Source organism: Cyrtonyx montezumae, unplaced genomic scaffold, assembly GCF_038088225.1.
Source record: "Cyrtonyx montezumae isolate F1298 unplaced genomic scaffold, pur_monq_1.0 scaffold_2, whole genome shotgun sequence".
Classification (NCBI taxonomy): domain Eukaryota; kingdom Metazoa; phylum Chordata; class Aves; order Galliformes; family Odontophoridae; genus Cyrtonyx; species Cyrtonyx montezumae.
This window is the reverse complement of record NW_027071936.1, coordinates 3,551,606-3,578,049: the sequence shown is the minus strand read 5'-3', so window position 1 is coordinate 3,578,049 and position 26,444 is coordinate 3,551,606. Positions and strand designations below refer to the sequence as shown.

Sequence of the window (26,444 nt, the reverse complement as noted above, 5' to 3'; positions counted from 1 at the left end):
TAAAATGCAGCTACAAAGACTAGAGAGAGATTTACCTTAAATATAGACTCTGATTTTATTTTTGTCTTGTACTTTAACAATACCTTTATTCCTTTCTCTGTGTATGATCTGCCTGGTTTACATTTGCATAAGAGGCATTTGCTTAAATGTAAATCTGAAAAGCATAAAGACTTAGATGTAAGACTGAAAAATCGTAACTGACATACTAGGTCAGATTTTTCCTTTGGATGCACACAGCTTTCACTGAGGACATGTGGGTTTTGTTCTGCCCTGAGACACATGCTACTCCAACTCCCTAAGGCAAAATTTGGTTCTCAGTGACCATGGTTCTACTACTGTCCATCCTTGACTAAAACCCCTGCTGAATTCAGAAGAAAGTTTCCTTTATGTAACATCTTGATTTAGTCTTAATTTTTGTGACCTATTCTGTGCCTGTTTCCACACATTCTACCTCAGGGTTTATGTTGTACAGTCATCAGTTTTCCTGCTGAAATAGTCCCAAATCACTGTTACAGGTCCCAAGGCTGTATTCTGTGTTTGTAGTTTAAAATCTGCTGTCTACATGGTCTGTTTTCTGCTTTTATGGTGTGGCATATTGCCATCAGTGTGCCATTTAACCAACTGGCAAATGCTTTTATAAGGTGTTATATTGCCATCAGCATGCTACTTGACCAACTTTATAACAAACTGGAGTTTACACTTCCAGGTTTTGCTGGTGGAAGTGATGCTATGCCAGCAGCTGCAGTAAGTCAGTGTAGTCAAACCATGGCTGCCTCTGTGCTTCTGCATGCTTTCTTTATGCCTATGTGACATGGCTGCTGTCAGAGGGGATGCAGAAAGAATCCTGGATGGAGAATTTGTTTCTTCTATTAAAAAAACAAGTTTTTAAATTCAAATCTGATATATGCTCTACCTATTATTTGTAAATTGCATTAAAATTAGCACTTATTAATGCTGTTTGAGTAGTGATTCATTCCTGCCTTGATTTTTCTATCACGAAGGTATAAATTGCTTTTCCTCTGTGAGACTGACAGAATGGTGTTCTTTCCCCATGATGGTTTTTTGGCTAGACTATTAGACTGGTCTGGTCTAATTCTTGTGTATTCTTCCCTTCAGGATTACAGAGTGAACATCTTTCTAAGACAGAAGTGGAATGACCCCAGGCTCAAACTACCCAATGACTGGAGGGGTTCTGACACTCTGACAGTGGACCCAACAATGTTTAAGTGTCTTTGGAAGCCAGACTTGTTCTTTGCAAATGAAAAAAATGCTAATTTCCATGATGTCACTCAAGAAAATATCCTTCTTTTTATATTTCGGGATGGAGATGTCCTAGTCAGCATGAGGTATTTTATTGATAAATGTATTCTCTTTCTTATTTTAGTCAACCTGGTGGACAGCGGGGTTAGCCATGAGCCAGCGGTGTGCCCTTGTGGCCAAGAAAGCCAACTGGAGTTCAGTAAAGAGAGCTTGAACATCAGTTTGAAAGGAGGTGATTCTCTCCCTCTACTCAGTATTAATGAAGCTGCGTTCATATGCAGCTCTGTGCTCCCCAGTTTCAGAAAGATGGAATTTCTAGAGAGCATCTGGTTGAGGGCCACAAAGATGATTAGGGACATGGACCATCTATCTCCCTTATGTTTTAGCAGAGGAGGTAGACCAGGTGACTGCCAGAGTTCCCTTCCAACTCCTGTGATGCTGTGATAAGATATCTGAAGTAATTCCTTGAGCAAAGTAGTGTTTTCTCACCACCTGAATTTTTACATTAACTAATGAAGATAAGGATTACCTCCTAATAATTAAAAAAAAAAAAGACTGAAATTTAAAAGTAACTATAAATGTTTTATAAAAGTACTAGGACATAATTCCAGCTGAGATCTATGGTTTACTGGGTATAGATTTTTCAGAGGACCCCAAAAAAACCACCTGTTTAATTTCATTGCAGTTAATGCATACCTTCTAGTGGTTTTGCTTTGTTTATTATAGTGACAGTACACTATGCCATAAAAGCAACCATTCATTGTAAACAGACAATTTTTTAATTAAAAAAGAATATAGTGAAGATCTACAGATCTGGAGAGCCTATAGATGCAATGATTTGCAGAGATTAGGTTCAGTTTCTAACAGCGAGTATTTTTTTTGGCATAAACTGAAACCTACCACCCAAATAGAGGAATAAATGATTTCCCAAATGCACTGTAACGTTGCCATTAAGAGGGGACAACTTTTGAAATTATGAAAGCATGAGCATTTTATTTTCAGAGTGGAAGTGGTTAGAAAAAAGAAAGAAGATAGGAGAGCGTGTTTGTTTGTTTCTGCCCATTGCAGATCAGGATGAGAAAATTAAATCTCAAGACTTCTGCAGACAGATGAGAAAAGGAAACGATCTGAACAATCCAAGCATTTCATTTGACTCATTTTGAAGATCCTGGTCTGATTACAGTTGTTTATCTAGCACTTTCTAAAGTATGTAGAAATTAATATTTCATAATAGATGATCACTTTCAGCAACAAAAGGAATTTCAGTTTCAAATAGTAAAATTTAACAGCTGAAACTTCTTTCGGGTACATATTCTTCCAGGTTGGAACCATTTAGAACAGGTAATCAAGTTGGGACTTTTCACACTGGGAAAAATGGTAGTTGAGGTGATGTCTCAGGGATCTTGAGTGGCACATAAAAGTGCAGATGGACACTGACTATTGACCTTCTTTTCCAGTAAAATAATCGTGAGACCAGGGCCAAGGCAGATGAAAGGAGACCATTAGAGTGTGTGCAGGATGCTATGTATTATTAAAGTTTACATGAATTCCAGAAAGCAACAGGAAGCTTCTTGAAGGAAAAAAAAAAACTGTTGAGCTCTCTTAAATAAGGAAGCATTACCTCTGGTTTAGGAAGCCTGTGAGGCACAACTTAAAGGAGGCTGCTGGAAACCTGGGGAAATGTCATTTCCTGATTGCTCTGGTTTCATATTCTTCTTCAGCAGTCTGCTACCATCTGCTGCTGGAGACAGATTTCTTTTCAGGATGGACCTTTGGTTTGGTTATTCCTAAAAATAATGTCTTTTGCCGTGTATTGGTAGTCCTGTAATTTGTGGAATTCTGTATGTTTAACACTGCATTACTAGACCACGAGAGGAGCTCAAATTTCTGGTGGATACCCAAATTTTGAAGTGCAATTTGTATACCTCTGTTATTTTTTTTCTACTATTTTAGAAGCTGAAAGTCAAATACCTAGGATTTTCTTTTTTCTTAGTGCAATCTACTCCTTATGTGGCAGCTCACCCTGTTTTTAACTTCCATTTCTCTATTTTCAGATTGTCTATTACTCTGTCTTGCCCTTTGGACTTGACCTTATTTCCTATGGATACACAGCGCTGCAAGATGCAATTGGAAAGCTGTATGTAAATTCATCTTTGCATAAAAACATTTTGTTATGAATTTTGAAAATAATAGTCACTGATTCCCACCAACATAAAGTGTCCCATGAAAAATGATCCTTATGGTTATGGCACTGTGCTCTCTGATTCTAGCTTTTGCTTTTAAACACAATGACAACTGATGAGCATTAAAAAGGCAATTGCAATAAGCTTAGTAAAACGGGGACACTTATCATTTGGAAAAAAGAATCCATGATTTCCCCTGGAGGTTTAACTTCCACAACCTGTGCTTCTTTGTCCAGTGTCAGGGTCCAATTGATCCCCTTGCACTGATGATGCATGGTGTCATTTGTAACTCTTGTGGTACTGTGCCAAAAGAAAATTATTTGATGCCAGCATTTGAGAGCATCTAGAATGAAACCTTTTCAAAGTGGTTTCAAGATTGGAAAGATGGCAGGCACCTCTTCCCTGCTAGTCCTTTCTTGGTAATTTGGTGATTTGATCTTAAAAAGGGACAGCCAGATCTCATCTGTGAAGGCTTTCATGCCATGCTGGAAGTTGCAGCCAAAGTGCTTCTGAAACCCATCTTCTTCCCTGCTTTCCAAGTAGAAGAGCACCTGTTCCACAAGTCATTCACCAGTAGTCCCATCCCTGTTGATCTTACTTTCCTGGCATTTTGTTTCAACTAAGGGTGAGAATGATGCAGGGAAGGAAGGGTGCTTCCTCCAACCTGTTCCTGTTACGATACAAAAGCTGTTGTACAATACAAAAGCTGCTGTTGTTACTGCCTCAGGTCTGCTGAGGAAGCTGAGATTGAGGAAGGAAAGACAGAAGCAAGGAAACAGCAAGGTTAACCAAAGCTGAGCAGGGCAGCCTGGTGTTGACCGGGGTAGTAATAATGATCAGAGCTATACAGTTTAGTTTTTGATTGACAGCATTTACCCATAGAATTCTAATTTGACCATAGTATTAAGAGTTTTGCCCACTGCTCATGTGTGCATACATTAGCTGAAGTAGACTTGTATGGTAAACCCAAATAAATTTGTGGTTAATGTGAAAGTGGCAGTACTAATGGAAGCTGGCTCAAACTTCCTGTGTCTGAGTTTCTCTACCAGTATGAAAATTTATAGATTTTAAAGGAGGAACTATTCATAAAAAGTTGCCAATGACTTCATCTAATCAACCTTACTGTCCCTCTCCACGTTAAGATGTATATAGATTAGGGAGGGCTAATGCATTTTCTGCTCCTTTGGAAAGACTGAAAACTGAACTTTCTTCTACCTTTTTATTGGTCTTGCTTTCTCTATTAGTGATTGGCAGCTCTTTTTCCATGAAATATGTTTAAGTCAAATTTTTGACTTCCTGGTTGTTAGATTTCCAAAGCAAGAGAAGCTGCTGTTTTTGGGTAAACAGTTTCTTGTATATACTAATGGCACATTCCCAATAGACTAGAATTTCAGTGTCCACTAATTATATTATAGAAGATCTTGATGGGTTTGTGATTTGACATATGCTGTAAAGAGATGGAACTGATTTTATGAACTGAACATTAGGACAACTCATTTTTTGTTAATATCTTCCAGCATGGAGCTTAGAGGTGTGATTTTTGTGAGGCTGTTGTTGAGAAATTGGCTGATGAACAATTTAACTTTTTACATGACATCTATTATTCAAGAATAAAAACAGTCTGTCCAATGCCTCCGAAACAAAAAAGGTTCTTTAAACGTTTCTGAGGCTTTGAATTGCAAAACACTGCATTCCAGCTTAGTCTTCTTTTTGTTTCCTCATTTTTTTTCCCATGTGAAGCACGCTATCTTTGAGCAACCTGGTCTAGGGGGAGGTAGCCCTGCCTATAGCAGAGGGGTTGGAACTATATCATCTTAAAGGTCCCTTCCAGCCCAAACCATTCCATGATTATGTGATCTCTGTATGAAGTTAATCCTTAATAAACAGAAAGTAACAGAAAAACAGCATGTAAAATCATGACTGTAATTTCATATTTACTTAATACTGTGTTATGCTTGAATACCATGCTTGAATGCCTCTCCCTTAGTGGTGGTGTATAAGTCATGGTTTAGATGTATGCTGGGGTCTCTCCATATTCAGGAGATTACGATGCTGCTGAGATACTGACTCGATTTCAGTAAGACTACATGTCTACTTAAATTTCTTGTCACGTATTTCCTCAAGTACAATAATTTCTTGAATCAGGGCTTTTAATCTGAACAGCTAAGCGGAAAGGTTGTTTTACACAAAAGCCAAGTAATTAGATGATCAGGTAATTAGTAAGTAGATGCATTGTTGCATGCAAACTTTAAAACTGTGGAGTCTAGAGCTTTGCTTTATTTGTTTAGACAGTGATTTCTGTAACAGATGTCCCTTAATCATTGTAGTATTGCCAATAATATCATGTTCCATCTCCCGAGTCTTAATATAGAAGCACATAAAAATTCAGTTGTGGATTATCTCATTTTTCTCTAATTCTTTGAATAGCAAGTACAAAAAAAGTGGAAGAAACGTAATATGTGCACGCTAGATTTTATTGCTGAATTTACTTTGATTAAGATGGGATGTTAAATAATAATAATTTTGTTCTTGTAGTTGGTTACACAACTGACGATTTACGCTTCATCTGGCAATCTGGAGATCCTGTACAGTTAGAGAAAATTGCTCTGCCTCAGTTTGATATTAAAAAGGAGGATATCGAATATGGTAATTGTACCAAATATTACAAAGGCACAGGTAAGTGACAGAAAGTTATTTTCATGGTAAAAACTTTGAAGCTTCCTTCTACTATTGTTTATGGATAATGATTTGTACTCCAGACCATGTCTTACATTTCGTGGGAAGAAATGGATTAATTTTAGCTAGCCTGTAGTACATATCATTGTGACAATCACATATAATTACTGCAAACTAATTTAAATACATAAAGTCTAGATTGAAAATTAAATTAAATGTTTTTCTTGATTTGGCTTACATTTCTTCTGATCTTACCATTGCCATTTTGTTTCTATAATCTGGATACTTTTCTATGCTTTTAAGCACCTAACTTTTCTGATAGGCAATTCATGTAGAATTGTGCTACCTGCAGCAAAGTAAAGTTATTTCGGGTTTCTCATTAAAGATTTGTTCCAAAAATTCATAGCATTAGAGTGTAACCTAAAATGCTTCTCTCTGCAGGTTTTTCTTTTTTTTCTAAGTGGTCTTGAAATGTGTCAAGGTAGAAAGCTGTTTGCAGTCCTTAGCTCTGTATTCATTCAGTCCTGAGATTGTATTTGAGCATGGGCAAAAAAATTCTGCTATGTTTTCTGTCCTCTGGTTTCTAACGATTTATCATTTCTACTTTAATTAATTTCTGCCTATAATTTTATCCAAATTACTCACGTACTGTGGCAACCACAAGACTTTTTGTAACAATTGAAGTCAACAGGGTGTGTTTTAGTCAGTGTTATTGGATCATATGCACAAATCTTCCATTAAAATGAGGATGGCTGTGACACTGAAGCTTCTTTACAAGGATCCTTTTAAGTTTCTTGCTGATTATTCAGCTGCAGGTGAGGGCCTGTTAGTCACAGTTGTTTCTGAGCTAGTTCTCAAGTGTGAAGAGATCTCAGGTAACCTTTATATAGCTTGGAGTTAAGGAATTTAGTTTGAAAGAGATAATTAAAATTGAATGTTATTTTTTAACTGCAAAACGAATGAGCTTACTGTGTACGTAATTCCTTGTCTCACATTACTTACATTTGAAAACACTGTGAAATTACCTCTCCTCAGAACAGTGCTACAGTGATGAAAGAACAACCAACAGTTGGCATTTGGAAATGATAAAAGGTTTCTTAGCAGTGAGAAAATTACTTTATTCTTAAATAAGTAATGAGTTTACTGAAAAAGCAGGCTATGAAATTGTGGAAAATTAAATAGATTGATTTTTCAGTTCCTAAGTAAGATTCATAAACATGGGAAAATTGGATGTAATGCAGAGAGACTTCATTTCATTTGAGGGCAGAAAGGAACACTTACTCCAGATTGCTGTCTTGTAATTGTCATCAAAGTTAGCATAATGATTTTATGTTTTGTCAAAAATCTGAGGTTAAATATCTAAAAAATTGATATCTGGGTATCAGGATTTTTTAGAATCTTAAAGAAAACTCCCAAGAATTCATCACTGCATGCTTTATAATTAAAATGGAAAGAAAGCTACATTGCTCTTTGAGGTTTCAATACTTTGTGACCACAAGTTAACAACACTTGGCGAAGTGCTTGGCAAGATGGGGTGGTCATGTTTTTGTGCGTGCTTGTGATTTGACCAGTAATGAAAAGATCATTAGAGAACCATCAGACTCAGTGGAATTGCAACATGAAACTTAAGAAAGTTCTCGTAATTCTTTTATTGCTAATCCTTTTTGTTTATAAATGAAAATCGTTCATGTTAAGCTTATAATGAAGGCTGGAATCAGTATTTCATTAATGCAAATTGAGCATTCAAATATGATGAAGTATTTTAAAGACTGTTTTTGGGAATCAGTAGCCATTTAATTTAGCTTTAATTCTTATATTGAAGACATTTCACAAAGCAGATGTTGTGCACATAATGAAAATTAATTCTCTTAAGGATTTTATAAAGCAATCAAGAGACAATGTTGCATGCACAAGCAAGTTTTATAAGGTATGGCTTATGCAGGAAGTTGTAGTGAAAATGCCACACAGCATACATTTCTGGTAGAAAGCAAATAAATAATGATATTACAGTCACCTCTTGTGTGAATGTAAAATGTAAAATTCCTTGAAATGATTCAGAAGTTATATGGGGGGAATTTTCCAGACTAGAGATCACTGACAAGGATAGAAGACACTGCAGAATACCATTTAATGTCTTCTACACAGCAAAGGAGTATTTTGCTTTTTTTTGTTATTGTTTTGATTATTGTAAGCTCACTGATGCTTTAAAATGACTTATCATTCTAGGGTAGTTGTTTTATAGAATACACAAGATAAGTAATTATATTTTTCGAAGATTCAAATCAGTTGTACACCATTTTTTATTTATTTTTACAGATAGATATGAGTTTGGGTATTGTTCTAATGTAATTTAGGAATGCCTTTTCTGTGTAGTAGAATAGTTTATCCTGTTAATAGTATCTGCAGCTTTATTTTTTTGTTGAATTCATCTTATTAGATATTTTCTGAAGAGTTTGTATGTTTTAGGTTTTCCTTTTAAACGCTTTGCAGTATTTCTTGTTCTCAATATTTAGAATGTTTTAGAGTTTTTTTGTAAAAAGTCTGTACCAATTTTGGGAGTTACCTTTATCAGCTTTCAGTATTGGGAGAATCTCTATTTAGGGTCACTTTTGGATCACCTCTTTCCATTCTAACCTTTCTAATTTTTTTTTAATCTTTTTCTCAAATCAGTGTTAAGTAGGAATTTTGTATGAGCTTGAGCTCATATTTGCTTAAGCTGGTATGACTGCCCATCCCCATTGGTTATAACTGGCTTGCATGTTTAAGCCAGCTTCAGGATGAGGCTCACATGAGCTGCTTGTTACTGATGTGCTGTGAAAAGACAGAGGGTGCTTATAGATCTCAGAGAGTGCCATGTGCCAGATCACACTTGCAGGTTACCTTGATCTGTGTTTCGAACATATTTCAAGTTGAAGTATTTGCCTTTTTGAAGAAATTCAAATCAATCAACCTGTGTTCTTAAGCAGAGAAGTGAGTAGAAGACAGTAATCTGAAGAGGTTGACCTGAAAGGCACATTAAACTTTAATATGCATTTATTTCTTTAAAGGTTATTACACTTGTGTAGAAGTAATCTTCACTTTAAGAAGACAAGTTGGATTTTACATGATGGGTGTTTATGCTCCTACACTGCTAATTGTTGTTCTGTCCTGGCTATCATTTTGGATCAATCCTGATGCAAGTGCTGCAAGAGTCCCACTGGGTAACCTGCCTTCACATATGCTGTCACAATCCACTTAGCACCATCGAGCCATTCTCAGTTGCTTTGAGAACATGACACGGGACACTGAAAGCAACTCCACTTCCATAATCTGCTCATCATTTTCACTGAAAGCTCCTCATTCCTAGTCGTGTAAAATCCACCCCCATATTAAAGCTTTGTTTGATATTGTTTCCAGTGCAAATGTGATGAGGGCACTCTCTCTGCTTCTCTTTTCCAGAACAAATCTGGTCTTTCAGATCTGGACTTGTGGGTTTTGTTGCAGACACTGGGGCAATACGTAGTTTATAGGAATTGAGTGTTTGAAGAACTCTTGAAATAAGGAAGGGGGGTGGATGACTAAGAATCTAAATAGGTATCTCTTGTAGCAAGTTTTCTGAAGATTAATAGAAACCAAATGATGTTTGGAAAAGAATTAGCATCTTTGATTTCATTACAGACTCAGTTCATGAAGTATTTCGTCCTGTTGTGCTGCTCGGTAAAGCACAGTAGGCAGGCTCTTCATTTATTGTGGGATTGTAGGACATGGAGTTAATCAAAACAATAGGATCTTATCTTGACTGATTTAATTGTGCATGGGTCTCCAGCTCTGAGGTGGACCAGCACGCAGATCACAAGAGCTTGGTGAAATGCAGAGCTAGACTCTCGCGTCTTGACATTGCTATGTATACTCCTATCCTCATGCCTACCACAGCCTCTCCTTCCTCATGCCCTGAACTCCTTGTCCCCACCTTTCCCTGGTGCTCCCAGCTCCACACCCCCTGTTTTCCAAGTCTTCTCCATGTGCCTGGGAGACATAGTTCAACTGTTTTCCAATCCCTTGAGGGTGCAGCTTAAGCATCCTTCCAGGCTCTGGCCTTCCTCTGAAGCCCCTCAACCACACACTAACGTGCACATCTGCACTGGATATGAATGCTGTGCAGCCTCACGTGCATGAACACATGCTGAAGAACACTAGAGATCCTTAGGGGCAAGGCCTGCCCTGTCACCATCCCAGACTGATCAGTATAGTCAGAAATCTCTGTGAAACAGGAAGGATTCCTTCCAAGTTTAAGTAGAAATGTCCCCACAAATGCCTTGGCCTGAGCTGCGCTGTTCCTCTTCTCTCGTCTCTTCCTTCTCCATTGATGTGATAGCCAAAATAAAGAGCTACACAAAATCTGGAGAACTGTGACTGAAAGTGCTGCTTTTGGTTTCTCTGCCACAGTTGGCTACTTGAACATAATGCAAACGTATTTCATTACGTTTATTGTACGCGTCTCTTTTACAGGGATCTATTTCAGAATGCAAAACAATTTTATATTTCTTGATCTTTAAAAATATTGATAGTTAATGGGGATGAGTCACAGTCTATATCAGTTTGATAGGTAGTAACAAATACTTGGAAACCCATTAAGTATGATTTCCATAGCATGAAACATAAGATTTCATAAGAAAGAGAAAAATCAGTCCGGAGAAACTATACCATGCCTTAAATTAAAAAGATAGAAACAAGAATTGGAGTTATTTTCCACCCAGTGAGATCCAACATGATCAAAACCTGATCATTGTAATATTTCTACATTTTATAATGCTGTGTTTCAAATAGCTTACTGGTCAGGTTTATCAATTATGTGTTACATTTATGAGAGGCATAGTGATGATTTATATAGCATGGATATGTGTATGACTAAATGTGTGTGCTTATTTATTTCTGTTCATCTGTTTTTATGTATTTTAAGTGTTTATTGGCTCCTTTTATATATTACCATGATATGATAGATTTTCAAAGATATTTGCCATTGTCCTGGTTGTGTAACTTTTCCTGAATCCCCAGAGAAGTGACGGACACTAAATCTGACCATCCTTTAGTCATGAGTCAGTATTTAATAATGCAAGTTGATAACACCATTGTTTCATCAAGATTTATGTTTCTTCAATTTGCAAGAGGGCAACAAGCTAACACTTCTCTCTCCATCCTTAAAGAAAGCTGATTTTGAAATGTAAAAAGATAAACATTTCTTTGTCGAGTGAATATCTCACTCACAAGAGGGTGTTAGCAGTGGTCATTACACTCAGAGTGGTTGGTAAGGTATCTCATTAGGTGAGAAGCTACTTCAGATTTACATATGAATATCTTAATTCAGTTTTGTCCTTAGAATTAAATATAGTGGACTATTGTCTCAGAAGTTTCTAGCTGATTTAGGAACTCAAGAACCAGAAAACATGGTGTGATTTTGTAGATTGAGAATATTCTGGAAAAGGACAAAATTTTTCTTCAAAGAAAAGTGTTGTCCATCTAGAAACTAAATAATTTGAAAGCCTTTTTTGTACCTGCAGTGTTGTATTCAATTAGATCTTATGGAGGTAGGGAATTCTGCACAGGACGTGTATCCGGAGAGCTCTGGCTAAGTGATTTAAAGCTGATGTCACCAAGTGCTTCTTTCTAAACAAATGCTGCTGTTTCAGCTTTTAAAGAGCCCTATGGAGTATCCTCCAGTTCTTTACAGGTGGAAAGTGTGCCAACATCTGTTTAAAAAGTTCCTCTCTTTCCTTCAGTGCCATGTAACCCCCAAAGAAAGTAAGGCCTTCCCTGAGGCTGTAGGCATCTGAGGGACTTCAGACTTCCAACCAGCCACCGTGGCCTGAAGTAATGGAGCATTAGTCCAGGGTGTAAGAGACACATACCATGCACTGCCTCCTGTGAAAGGGTGCTTGGAATACAGTAGAGGAACTAAAAGCTTGGAGAAGTGATGGGTGGCATATTGCCCCTATGTAACAGCCAGACATGCCCTCCACTATGCCTGCACTAAGCTCTATCTTAGTTCAGCTCATTTTATGAGACTGTAGCAAACGTATGGTCTCAAAGGAAAGACACCAAGATGTATTCGAATAGCTAAGTATGAAGATTGGCAAGATTATGTCTTTTAGTTTACAAAGTTTAATGAGAAAAGAGAATGTACTGCAGATAACAAATTATGAGGAAAGAAGGACGGAATATTATATTTTTCAGTAATGTTTGTGAGATGGAGCCAGACATTTTTAAAGCAGTAATATAAAACAGAAAATGCTATTTTATATAGCATAAAATTAACCTTTGTAATTCATTGCCAGGAGATGGTGCTGAGGCTAGTTAAGTTTGATGGATTTGAAAAAGGGAGAATTATTTATCTGGCAGTATATGCTGAAGTGCTTTACTGGATTGGAACTTAGTGATATTATGCATATGTAACCTTTGATAGTATTTTTAAATTAGGAGCTCTATGCAATCATGCTTTAGGCAGTGAGCTAACTAACCTTCGTGATAGGGACGAAGAAGAAATTTCTGTGAGGGAATAAGTAAGGTTTTTATATCACTGAATTATGAATAGCATATTGGCCAGATCCTGTATTGCAGATTCTGTAAACTTCAACTGTTTGGTTATATCTGAGATGACTGAAGGCTGGATGTAGGTGACCTATTAAATGAAAGAAAGTCTTGCAGCAAATGGAAATGAGCAGCAGAAAACTGGAGACAGGAGGAAGTGTCCTTTGTATGTTAAAAGACAATTCACTTTTTATTTCAAAGAATCACAGAATTGTAGGGGTTGGAAGGGACTTCTAGAGATCATCGAGTCCAACCCGCTGCCAAAGCAGCTCCCTAGCCCAGGATGCACAGGTAGGCATCCAGGTGGGTCTTGAACATCTCCGGAGAAGGAGACTCCGCCACCTCTGTGTGCAGCTGTGCCAGTGCTCCATCACTGCACTGTGAAGAAGTTCCCACGCACATTTGTGCAGAACTTCCTATTGCACTTTTTATTACATTTCACAGTGATCGATAATTAGTGTTAAGCCAATCAAAACCAGTTGGTTTTGGTCAGTGAAAACAAATAAATAAATTGGTTCTTGTCTTCATGACATTTCACTTGAATATGTCAGATACAGTAGTAGTTAAACCTCAGTCTATAGTCTGGCTTATTGTTAATTTGTTTAGTATTTGCGTTGTCATTCTGATCCAACAGAAACCATTCTGTGTTAGCACAATGGACAAAAAAAATTCTAGCTTGACAACTCTTTATTGATACCACACATTTTTATGTAAAACGTGTTTTGCATTTAAAATCATATAATTATTTATTTATACTGTCTCTTCAGTGTTTTAGCAGGTAAGAAGTTGCCCGTTTGAGATCCATTCCAAAGAATGTTATCAATCTTATTGAATTCCAGACTGGGGCAGTAACAAAAGAATGTTTGATATTTATGATCAACTAGAATTTAAGACTTCTGTAGGCCAGTAGAAATATTCTCAGCTTTATTAGTGATCTTACACCTTCACTTACTCTAAATGGATCTAAAGAAAGTGATCTGTAAATTAATTTTTATAATGCTTTGGATAGCGCTTGTGACCCTCGTTAGAAACATCATTAAGGCTAACTGAACATCTGCATTTGAGCATCAGTTGTTTCATGAAGCTGCCCCCACTCATAACTGAAGATGATTTTTATCATTAGCATTCAGAAAAACAAAGTGGAAAATTCTGATCTGGGTGGAGATAAGTTTCCTACATGTGACAACAACCTCTTTTAAACTCTTTTTTTTCCCAAATGGAGCTACCGTTCCCATATTCTGGGTGCCTGTGGGGGAATCTGAGAGATCACACTTTGATTTTTTTTTTCTCTTGTGTCCTGTGTTAATGGTAGTGTTTGGAAGCTTTGTAAGAAGCAGTGCTTGTTGAAACCAAGCTCTACAGTGCATGACCTTTCAGTAGCCTTTGCAGATGTACTTTTTCATTACGATAAGGGCTTCCTCAAAAGCCCGTTATCTAGAAAGCTTCCTCTGGTTACTGGAAGCTCAAACAGGTGTGTTCATAGACCTTTTGTTGACTCAGTGTTTTCATCTTCACAGTGAGTTGTGAACACAGTCTTTTTAAGGTGCACTTTAAAAACGGTTCCCTGTCAGGTTTAAATATTGCACTTGTGGATGGGTCATTCAGAGGATGGCTCCTGCTGTAGCACAGTGCAGATTTCTGGGACAGCAGTGATTCTTCAAATCTAATTTAAAAGACTTGGAATCTTTTGATGTAGATCCCATATATTTCTCTTCCATCTTCCCTGGGTTAGATGCACGCTCTAAGTTAAGTCTGAAAAACCCATTTCCCATTGTATGGTGATTGTTGTAGCAGGAAAACTGCAGCAACCAGTTTAGCTTCGGTTGTTTCTCCGTTTATAAAATGAAGATGCTCATTATTAATAATTCATCACTAACAATGTCCTACCTAAGTATTCAGTTTGCCTTGTTCATTCACTGCAGGCATGTACCTGTTGCAAAATATACCTACCACTTTGTCAAGTCCCATTTGCTGTTACAACTCATCGTTCAGTGTTGTCTGTTTCAGAAGACGAGTGCAGCAGGTGTTGGTAAGGCTAAGTTTGCTTTAATTAATAGTATATATTTCCTTCTGTAGGTATTTTCTCAGTGCTCAGCTTGGCATCTGAATGTACTACTCTTGCTGCTGAACTTCCCAAAGTGTCTTATGTGAAGGCCTTAGATGTCTGGCTGATTGTTTGCCTTCTCTTTGGGTTTGCATCGCTGGTGGAGTATGCAGTGGTTCAGGTAATGCTAAACAACCCAAAGAGAATTGAAGCCGAAAAAGCCAAGATTGCCAAGGCAGAACAAGCTGAAGGAAAGGGTGGAAACGCTGCCAAAAAGAATACTGTGAACGGCACAGGGACTCCTGTCCACATCAGCACTTTACAGGTAAGAGCTGTCAAGCTGTGTATGCAAAATCAGCATTATCCTGTATCAGTGTAGTTCCAGAAATACACTGCTGTAATGGTTTTGTACAATACTTAACCTTAGAGGTGACCAAGATGCTAAGAACATGCTGGTAATTAATGGATAGCCATCTAGGCAATTGGTCCCTAATGATTCAGAGTCAGATGTACTAAATTAAAAATTTATTTTTAATATCTTAGTACCATCCTTGTTGCTGAGCTTTAGGTAAATAAAGAAGCAAGCAGATTTACAGTTGCTCTTTATCTTTTTATAATAAATAGCAGCTGTCAAACTGTAACTATTCAGAGGACAAGACTTTCAGCCAGTATTTGTTGAGAGCATACTCAAATAACACCCGGCTCATTGCTTTTCTTGGAACAGCCACAGCTGCACTGCATTGCATGTAAAGAATCTCTGCAGCCCAGGGTTCAGAATCTTGGTATCTGTAAATAAAAGACAGGTCTGTTTGTCTGTCAAACAGTTCCTGCATTTCTTGTGTTGCTGGATGGAGTATGGGTAAATCGATCGGAGCTCATTCTGTGAATAAAGATGAGTTGTGCTTCTTAGCTTAGGCCAAAGTTTTCCATATAACCCAAGACTTATCAGACATTCCTGGCCATCTATCCTCATCCCTACAGGAGAAAATGCACTATATTATACAATATATGGAATATAAATACATCTTACAGTTTTCAATAGCTTGACAATTTAGATGTATAAAAGAAAGCCATTTGACCAGATCCAACTGACAATATCAGTACTTATACAGTGTAACTTTAAAACATCTTTAAGGAGCAACTAGTTCATGCCAGGATGGCAGAAACCCAGCCCTAGTGTAAAGCTGGCATTGCCTCGTGACTCCCTACCCCCAGTTCAGAGGAGCTGCTGATAGCACAGAGCAGTGCACTTGACTTACCATGATTCTCATCTGATAGAGCCTCCTGGGAACTGTTTTGGCAGGCAACCAGGTTCAGCTTAGTGCTATCCTGTGTCTGCTTTGACTCAAGTCACTAGTAATTCCCCAGCAGCAAGCGGCATGGGAGCTTGTCCTATCCAGGAGTATAAAATGATGACTTTTGTCATCTGTGCTATCCTGTCATACTTTAACCTTATTTATTTATTTTTTTTTCAAGAAGGTAGGTGTGAGTGCACGGTTTATTTCTAAGCTTTGAGGAAGAAGCCCAGTTATGATAAATGGCTCAGAACCATGTATAGAGCGTTCACCCTGTAACTGAAACACTTACCCTAAAGCAGTGTGTTTTATTTCCATAAGATTTGACAGATTTCTCAAAGTTAAGCGTTTGGATCACTAAGTCTATCTTTGAATGTTATAAATAAGGAGAATTACTTTTAGAGATTTTGAGCATCTCTAGGATACTTAGCATCTTTTAAACAAATTATACATTTAAATATACAGCTAAACATGACTTTAAGCCCATATGTGCACCTCCAGATGCACTATATCCTATATATTTGAGTACTATAAATATGCTCAGCTGAAAGCTCCCTCGCTGACCTAGCTACCACTTAGGAGTGCTTTGACAGTTCTTACCACTGGAAGCCAGTGCCGCTCTTCTAAATCAGACTAGGTCTAAATCTTTCAGTAGCTCTGACACTTAATCCAAAACCAGGCCTGCCCCACAACATTTGGCTGGCTCCCATACAGAACTAGCAGTGATGGAGTAAAGAATGCATTTGTCATATGGCAAATATGCATGGGAGGGAAATATTAAAGAAACAGGTAATGGAAAAGACTGTATATTGAGAGGCATAAAGAATATGAAAGCCAGAGTGCTTTCATAGAACGTCAGGAGCTGTTTCTCATCAGGATTGTGTGTGAGGAGAGAACACATACTGTGATAATTACCTGGAAAGAGCAGAAATGTTTGAGGATGTTCTAGTTCTTTCCTTAGAAGATGCATACAGAAATCTGAATACACCAAGTCATGAAACTGAGATGATAATAAGGAAAAAGTGAGGGAGGGCATGGCTGTAAATTTCACTATAGCTGAGTTTGAACTTAAGTGAGGCTTAATGATAAAGCCAACAGGAAAGACCTGGAAACACAAGACTCCTAGTGGGGAAAAAAACAGAAAGCATGAATAATCACGTTTATAAATGCTTCTCCAGCCCAAAGGAAGCACTTCATTATTATGAGATATTAACAAAGAGGTGCTATTACGTGACCAGAAGTTGTTAGAGGGGAATCGAGTTTAAAAAAAGAAATTCCTTTATTTCACTTCAAGATGTGCCCATGTTTCACATTATTATTAAAAAATAAAAATAAAAAAGAACAAAGATCAGGCTTAAAAATAAATACTTTTTTAATTGCTGGAAATTTTGATCTATGTCCTAAAATTTTGAAGCCTTGTAATAGAAGGTGAGGAGGTCTCTTGTAACAGAGCCTGGTAATATCCCCCTGGAAATTCCCAGCTGAAACCACTTCTGTCACTGTGTCATGTCAGGAGAGTCAGTGATAATGACTGATGGTCACCAGCAGCAATAGAGAAGATGGCAGGATAAAAACAGTGCTGACAATTTGAGAGTCAGCCACAGAAGGAGAAAGCCATCTATGGATGCGTTGCTTATTCTCCTCTCTACCACGTCCTGTGTACTGGCTGAGGTAAAGCTGTGTGTTGCAAGCATACAGCAAGCTGCAGAGTCCATGCTTTGTGACTCATGACTCCTACCCAGCAAGAGCCCTTTGAAGATCAGTGCAATGTTTATCAGTGTCTGTGTGAGTAGAGTCAGTGGGTATATTCTGGCAAGATCACCCTGAAACTGTAGGAAAAAAGTAGAAAATTCAGTGTAAGCTGTTCTGCTGCTTTTGCTATTAGCTGTAAAGGCTTTGCTTTTACAGGCTAGAAGACATGAGAGCTGTTTGGCTCTTGGTTCACAGAGGCTGTACATAGCTGCAGTTGTAAGCAGAGGAGAAAATTATGCAACCTGGTGGTAACTGCTGGCAGTGGTTTTTTACTGGGAATCCTCAGTAGGAGTTTGTTTCCTAGCAATGTAACATCATACAATGAGAAAAACAAGCAAAAAGGGAAATGTTTGGAAGATGAATCAGTTTCTTTTTTCTTTCACTGGTGGCATGATTACAAGGAGCGACTGCATAGTTAACTCTAACAACACCTTTCCACTTGAAAAGTCACGTTTTCATCCGGCCCATTTCTCGAAGCTGTCCCCCACAGATAATGCACTGATGACTGAAGTGAACATTTGCGAAAAGAACGGCTCTGGCAGGTGATGAATAGGTCTGTGCAAGTGGTAGTAATAGCTCTAAACCTAGTTATTTTTTAAGAGAAGTGCTGCTATTGCTTGCCTTATCTTGTCTGAGCTGCCTCTGGGCTCTGAAACCTGATATGCGTCTTGTTCGTCTCTCACTCATTTATCACATGCTGGACCATCGGTGGTGACCTGTGGTGACCTGATCTACGTGTTCTGAGTTTTCCCTTCAAGTAATACTCCAGACTCAGATTTTTCCCGTAGAACTACCACAGACCCAGTTTGCATTTTATCTTGTATGGAAAACGACAGGCTACAGTCTATTTTAATAGTTGCTGACAGCATTTCAGGTACAGGGTAGGTACTTTCTGCTCTAGTGAGTCATGTGTCTATCCTTAGAGATAATTCAGAACATGACTGCAAAAAGGCCCTGAGCAATCTGCTCTAGTTGACCCTAGTTTGAGCAGGGGGGCTTGGACATAGGTAAATCTCCAGAGGTCTCTTCCAACCTCAGCTAGGTTGTGCAATACTTTTCTGTTGGTGGGGTAATGAGAACCTGAAGGTAATACAATAATTGGATTGCCATAGCAAGTTCCTGCTGACAGCACCACAGAACAGGCTCAGTCTAATGCTAAACAGTCATCACTTTACTGGTGATCTAAATCTATCATTATGTTAAAAGCAAAAAAGGAGCATGGTCTACATGTGTAAGAAAGGTTAAGTTTGTTGCAGCTACTCCTTGGTCTGGAATGGAAGAGTCTTGTTTGCACAGAACAAATTTAGTTGAGTTCTAGTATTTTTGTGCTGTGAAAGGACAGATTTTGAACATTTGAAAATCATTTTTTCTCACCTAGCTGGAAGAATTTGAATAAAAAGTATGAATGATGCTGGTGAGCTATCTAAGAATGTTCAAAACACCTATAGAAGAAGGGGAAAAATACACTCGTTATAAACAAAAGTGAAGAAAGCAATTGAAAACAGACTCCCAATGACTGAAAACTAACTCTCAACTATAAGCATTTTTCTTCTTGGTGGTAAGAGGAGAAGCTGATAGCAACAAGTGTAACTTGAAATCCAGTAAATGTTGGGAGTAGGTAAGAAAAAGATGTAACAACAAAAAAAAAGTACATCCCAAAGACATATAATAAAAGAGACATATGGTCAGCATAACTGAATCATAAAGTTATAGAAAAGTTTGGGCTGGAAGGGACCTGTAAGGTCACATAGGTCCAACCCCCCTGCTATAGGCAGGAGCACCTCCACTAGAGCAGGTTGTTCAAAGACCACATTGATCAAAAGAGCGATAGAAAGTTATTTTATGTGTATATCAACAATATGAAAACAGTAACAAGAGTACTGGTCCACTACTAGACAGAGATGCTGTAATATTCAAGACAGAAGTGTTGATCAGATGTTCTGAGTTGTGTCTGGGAAAAAGCTGGGTTCACCCAATCAGATGATGAACCAGTTTCCATCAGCAGTAGGTAATGAGGATGTTAAAGAGTAGCTGTTCAACTCAGACATTTTAAAACAAGGATGTCAGCTAAAGTTTCCTCTAAGATTATTTAAAGAGCTGGTCCGTGAGTGCATGATGATATCATTTATGTTATCAGCATAAATGTTGTTTGTTTGTTTTTAATAAATGCTTTTAAATGGGGAGGGTTCCAGAAGACTGTGAGAAGCTAACTTTGTGCCAGTACTTCTAAGGGCTAGGTGGCTTAATGCGAATAATTACAAGACTGACATCAGTCAGTGAAAAAAAGTAAATAGCTAGCAGGGGGCTGAATAATAATTACTCATAATTATTGATTACGATTAACATTATTCATAATTCAGGTCCCTATTAGCTCATTCATTTAAACGGTTGGTGGAATGAAAGGTGATCTGCATGCTTACAGACTTAATCAAATGGTATAATTTCTTGAAAGACTATCCGTTAGTTTGGCAGAGAAAATTGTATGGAGGAATGGAACTCTGAAGAACGTTTGGCTTTGTGTGTCAGCGTGGTTACATCATCTGAATTACACAAAATTAAGGTTAGATTTGTTACCGTCTGTAAGTACCAGCAGTTAATCAAGCTAAGTATAGTCATGCTTCGTGACTGAAAATCGAAGCCAGATAAACTCAGGTTAGAAATAAGGCACACGTGTTGTGGAGAACAAGGTCACGGAAGAAAAAAATCTCCATTCTGAATATTTTTAAAGAAAAATCTCGTGTAAGTGGTCCACAGACTGCAGCTGTGAGCAGCATCCATCAGCCTCAATTTTGGAGAAGGTGAGAATGGATCACTGCAATAGATCTTCTGGCTTCTGGGAGCCCTTTTTAGATATATCTGAGCTGTGCATCAAAGGGCAGGTGTGCTGTGTGCCTTACCAGATATAGGTAAGGAGGCCCAGCCTTGGGAGGAACTGTGGAACAGGACATGTATTTGGGCTGAGCCCCAAGAGGGAGTCCGGCACCTTTCCCTGCCCTTCTCCATCTATGTACTGGCAGGAGGAGAGCAGCTCCTGGCTCCATCTTGGATATGGCTCTTACTCCCCTCTCCCCACACAGTTGCTTGCAGTCACAGTGCTGTGGATGTGGGGCCATCCTGCTGGCTAGGCACAGGTCACCATGCTGGGGCAGGGTAAGGAAAACGATAGCAAATGCTTTCCAAGGCCGCATTCTGTGTCAGCATGAAGTTGAAAGGTTATAACAGATGTGGGAAGCCTTTCATTTTACTTTCTTCACAAGTCTTTGATGAAGTCTTTCATACTCCACATTTGAGTCCCCTAGGATCATTTTCCACAGAAACAATCCAGGTGATCTTTAGTAGGTGTCATGAGAATCGTTAGACTTTCTAGTACAAATAGAGTTAATAAAATGCAGTTAAGGTGAATTTAGTATATATTATTTCACTTAGTTTAAGGGAGGCTGTGGGTGTGAGCTGTGGAGGATTTCGTTGAAAACAACAGAAATATTGGAGAGCTGAAGAGATGTGTGGGAAGAAATTAATAAATATGTCCAGGCAGCAACTGAATATAGAAAATAGAATCACACTGACTTTGTAAACCCAGGGAAATGAAAGATTTATTTTTATAATAGAACCATATGCTTAGAAAAGAAAAAGTGGGGCCAGGTTGCTCTTAAAGAGGAATTGTGTCACCGTGATACAGCTGGTACTAAACTAAGCAGAGCTCTGTGTGAAAGTGCTGTGAAGAATCTTCCACTCGTGAGGAAGAGGTGACCTAGAAGCTATTCCCTCTCCTCTCCTTGCAAGCGAATGAGAACTGACGTGTAAAAGCCTCTACCAGAACACTGCTTAGATACTGGAGTGGGACAGGAATTTTCTATGTTGTGTAATGAGAGCACAGAGATGGCAATTAGTGTCACTGAGTTTTACCACCTATCTCTGCTAATATGAGGAATGGAATTTAACTTTGCAAATCTGAAAGGAAGTTTCTAATTTCATATGTGATTCTGTTTCTCATAACAGCCTCTTAAATCTTAACAGTTTTGACCATGAGGACGTGTGATAAATAAGTAATTAAGGAATAATATTCTTACAGCTCTTGAATTAGCACAACTCTTGAATTAGCTTGTGGCCCAATCCTGCAAGACCCTTTAATTGCTCAAGGGTCATCTTTATAGCTTGATTGCACAAAACTTAAGGCTTTGGGGAGCTTCTCAAATCACTGAGTCCTGTCTCCAGCACCCTCTGTCACAGTGTCACATAAATGTGGTCTTACAAGACTCAGTTACTGCCTTACAAGACAGTTTGCCCCTTTTACTTCAATTCTGAACACAGTTTCAGGATGTCAGCTCTTTGAAGGCGGGGAAACAGTTTCAGCAACTACTCTAATAGCTTTTCCATGATCGTACAACAAAACAATCTTACTTTGCTTTTTTATAAACCATAATCTTGCTTTTGTTATGAAAGCTGCACCTCAGTTTTAGTGTATTGCCTTTGAAATTGACTATTTTCCTGATAAATGTAAGTCTGGAAAACCTGTGGAGGTTCACTCTTGGCCAAAGCAATTCTGCGTTGCTTCTGCTCCACCTCAGTCATCAGTCAGCAATGGGAGTGAAAACCAAACTTTTGTTAAAGTTAGATCTCTTTGTTGACTACCATGGTTCTTATTATTGAGGATAACTTGTCAGCTGTGATAGAGAAGCTAAAAATATACAAAAATACCAGACCATCAGACTGCAGAAAAACAGAAGTTTTCCAGGAAGTTTCATGAGTTATCTTAATGCCACTCACTCGAGTATATCTCCTCATTGGTGAACCAGCATGTTTTTCAACTCTTAGATTATTTATATGAACAAATGGAATTATTAGTGATGCAGTTATGTTATGGTTCCTTTATTTATTTTATTTTTTTTTACTTTTTTCTTTTTTAAACATATATTCATTGCCAATAGAATTGCCTGGTTTGTAGAATGGGGAGATTCAACTGTGGATGCCCCTTAGCACATTAATGTTTGAACCCAAGAGCACTGATGGAGCTGTAGGAAAGACGTACATTCAGCTGTTAGTTTACATTCCCCAGTTACACAGTTCTCCAGGATAGCAATGGGAAGAACCAGGAATGCTGTCACGTCTTTGTTACCTTCTTTAGAGCAGCGTCAGTGTCTGCAGATACAAAGAAAGTATCTTCTCACTTTAGAAGGTTTTCACCCCAGGATGAGATTTACAATCTTGAGGTGGCTAGTATGTAGAACCAGAACAGATTTAATAATTTTTTTAATCAAAACCTGAATTTTAGAGTTAATTCTGAGCATCTAGACGTCAGAATAGATGTAAGTATTGTATAGTGTCTTTCCTTCAGATTCATTAGCACAGGATCTATTTCCAAAAATATTCTCTCCCTTTATGTCATCTTAAGCTGAAGGCATCTAACTACAGCAGGTTGCACAGCATGATGCACCTTGTGCATGAAAAATTATACAATTATGAATGTTTGGATTAGTTTACGTGATTGACTGATGATCCTTAAGTACTTCATAATGCAACCATTCAGCAAATTAGGCTGATGTAATGTGTCCCTATCAACAAGTAATTTCCTGTGTGTTTGTTTGCAGTGTTCTCTAGCAGCTGCATTAAGGTAATGAAGTATGGTGAGTAGATCATGATTCCCCTCACTCTTTATTTCATAGGTTGGTGAGACCAGATGCAAAAAAGTTTGCACTTCGAAATCTGATCTGAGGTCCAACGATTTCAGCATTGTTGGAAGCTTGCCGAGAGATTTTGAATTATCAAATTATGACTGTTATGGGAAGCCCATTGAAGTCAACAATGGGCTCGGAAAGTCTCAAGCCAAGAACAACAAGAAGCCTCCTCCTCCCAAGCCTGTCATTCCATCAGCAGCAAAGAGAATTGATCTTTATGCGAGAGCACTGTTTCCTTTCTGCTTCTTGTTTTTCAACGTCATATATTGGTCCATCTATTTATGATAAATCTTTTATTTATTTTCTTCATCTGTAAAATATATCCCATTTCATATCCCTTCCCTGTCATGAAGGCCAATGTGTGAAATTATTTGCATTTGCAAAGCAATATGTTGCATTTTGATGCCATGCGATTGTACTGAAAATATGGCATCTGAAATTTGAATGAAAGCATGACACTGCAATGTCTGTGCTCCTACCAACGTTGTATATAAATGTACAGCATACATCTTGCTTTAGGAATATATGAAAGATACTGCGTACTACATTATAAAGCTGAATAACTCTCTTCAGTTATTAGTAACGTACAGAGATTTAAAGTGTTTCTGACAATGAAACTGATGTGCACGTTGAGTATTATTAAAATCAGTATTCTAGTATATGTAGTATTTAAAAGCTTTTCTGCTGACATTCAGAGAAAAAAACATCTTGTCCTTGTATAATTTTAGATGGCACTGTTGAAGAAGAAGCTAAGTTGTGAATCCTGTTATTTAGATGTCGTAAGTGAAGGCAGGATTGAATAAGCTGATCTTGTCTATGCGGAAAAATGAAGATCAGAGAAGTGCTGAGTTTGTGTACAATCAGGTTATTTAGGATTAAAACAAAAGCAAACCAAAACAATTGTATCCATCAAGCAAGCACACTTCAAAAGTGTATTAGAATATTCTAATAAGCATTGTGCCCAGTTTTGACTTGTTTCCTTAGGCACAAGCTAGGTACGTCAGACTGTTTTCTAGACTGAAGGTGTCCAGAGTTTTAGAGAAACACCACAAGGGGCAGTTGAGTATCAGGTTGTGTTACACATTTTTACATTAGTCTGTCCTCTGGCTCATCTTCTGTAGTGTCTTGCAAGCCTACAGTGAAAAGTCACTAGTAATTTCTTCGTTGAATCTGATACGTCTTTACTCATTTTGCTTTGTTTAGCCTCTTGAAATCCCATTTTAACTTCAGTTATACATTTTCTGTTTCCCTTTTGGATATATCAGAGCTTATATCTAGCTAGCAGAAGGAGGCTAAGGCTGTGAGTCTGTTAAATGCACTGTGAATTGTTATGCCTGCGTGTTAATTGATGGCTGCCCTCACCAACTCATTTATTTGTCTGCTACTTGTTGGAAAATGAGATCCTGTGCATGAAACAGTTTGAATAGGGGCTGTTCTCCATTTCTTTTTCCAGAGAAAACCAGAAAAAGTGGATTCTGCAGGGTGCGTAGGGCAGGAGTCAGGACCTATTGGTCTCCATTGGTGTCATGGTACACGACATTTTAAGGGCATGTAATGAGGTGAAACACATTCAAATGAAAGCTTCTTGTATGAACGGAGTCCAGGTATTGTATGCTTCCTCAGAGCACATAGGGACTGTATCATCAGCCCTTTCCACTTGTAAAACTGGGTCATAAAATGTAGTTAAAATATTGAAATAAGACAGTTCTTGATAGGTTGGCAGATCATTAAAGAGAATACAGATTATTGGAATGGACTGAATTAAATACCCAAAATGTTCTGTAAGGTAAAAAAAAAAAAAAACAGATAAATTCACATTTGTCACGCTGCAGTTCTATTATAGAATGTGTTGAGTCAGTGCAAGGCAGCGTATTCTCCTATCACTCTTGTGTTGCTGCCTGCCACATGAGCACTGTGCATGTACGATGAGCCAGTGTAACCAGAAGGTTGTAAGTGGAAATGTAAAAGGAGGGAACTAGGTCATGCTGGCTTCAGTGTGCACCTGATGGACATGTTAACCGTGGTTTTCTAACCACTGCCACTTCATGGCAGCCCAGTACTGGTTTTATGTGGCTGTATTTCATGCTGCTGCCGCCTAAAATCTTGGTTGGCCTTCCATCTTTGAAGTTACTGGTGATTACTGGCCTAATGTGAGGCAAACTGTCTTTCATTCAGGTGTCTTTCATTCCTGAGTGTGAAGTTAGTGACTCATGTTTGGGCAAAAGAGATCTTCTTTCAGAGTAAGGTTGCACTCTTTCCTTGCTATTTTCCCCTGGGGATTTTCTTTGCTGGGCAGCCAGAGTTTGTCCTTTGGATTTCTTTCTGATAAAGAGGAAATGAAAGGGAAATGAGAAAAGTTATGGAAGAGAAATCTTGAATTCACCAGTGTTGAACTGGGGGAAAATCTGTTATCATTAAGGTCTAGTTCAAAGTTTCAGCGTTGTTGTCCGTGAAAGGTATTTACAGAATTGTTAGGGAATGTAAAAAGCAATAAGGATAGCTCAAAGAGAGAAAGGAAGGGAGGGGTAACTTTTATACATACATCAGAGTGCTATATTTATAGACATAATTTATTCTCATACTTGTATTTTTTCTTACAGCATTGGAAGGCAAGAAAACAATTATATGTATTGGAAATTATATGACTTTTGGAAGATAATTTTCTTGTTAGAAATATTATTAAATGATTTATCTGTAATTAATGTCCACATTTTATCTGTATAATCACAATTACAGATTTTATTGTTAAATTAATCTTTGTTCCTTCTTGCTTTCCTGCTTATTTGATGGGTTTTGTGTTTTATCATAAAAAAACTTAATCAATAATTCACTGTAATTGCTTTCCAACTCAAACAAAAGGAAGCAAAAGGAATTTGTACTACCAAGATAAAGACTTTCATTCATTACAGCACAAAGACTTAAGGACCGAAGCAAAGTTTAATAGCAATTAAAAAAAAAAAAAATTATCAACCATAAAGTAATAATATCTTTTACC

The 26,444-nt window shown here is 37.9% G+C and overlaps 1 protein-coding gene across 1 annotated transcript in view; it reads left to right on the top strand.

Moving 5' to 3' along the window:
- The window catches only part of GLRB (glycine receptor beta), a 41,177-nt gene extending 16,808 nt beyond the window's left edge, over positions 1-24,369 (top strand). The window contains exons 4-9 of the mRNA XM_065736049.1: positions 1,117-1,346; positions 3,315-3,397; positions 5,979-6,119; positions 9,167-9,319; positions 14,760-15,052; positions 23,438-24,369. Coding sequence (XP_065592121.1) covers positions 1,117-1,346; positions 3,315-3,397; positions 5,979-6,119; positions 9,167-9,319; positions 14,760-15,052; positions 23,438-23,734 — 1,197 coding nt within the window. The 3' untranslated portion in view covers positions 23,735-24,369. The remainder of the gene's footprint in view (positions 1-1,116; positions 1,347-3,314; positions 3,398-5,978; positions 6,120-9,166; positions 9,320-14,759; positions 15,053-23,437) is intronic.
- Positions 24,370-26,444: the final 2,075 nt, after the last annotated feature.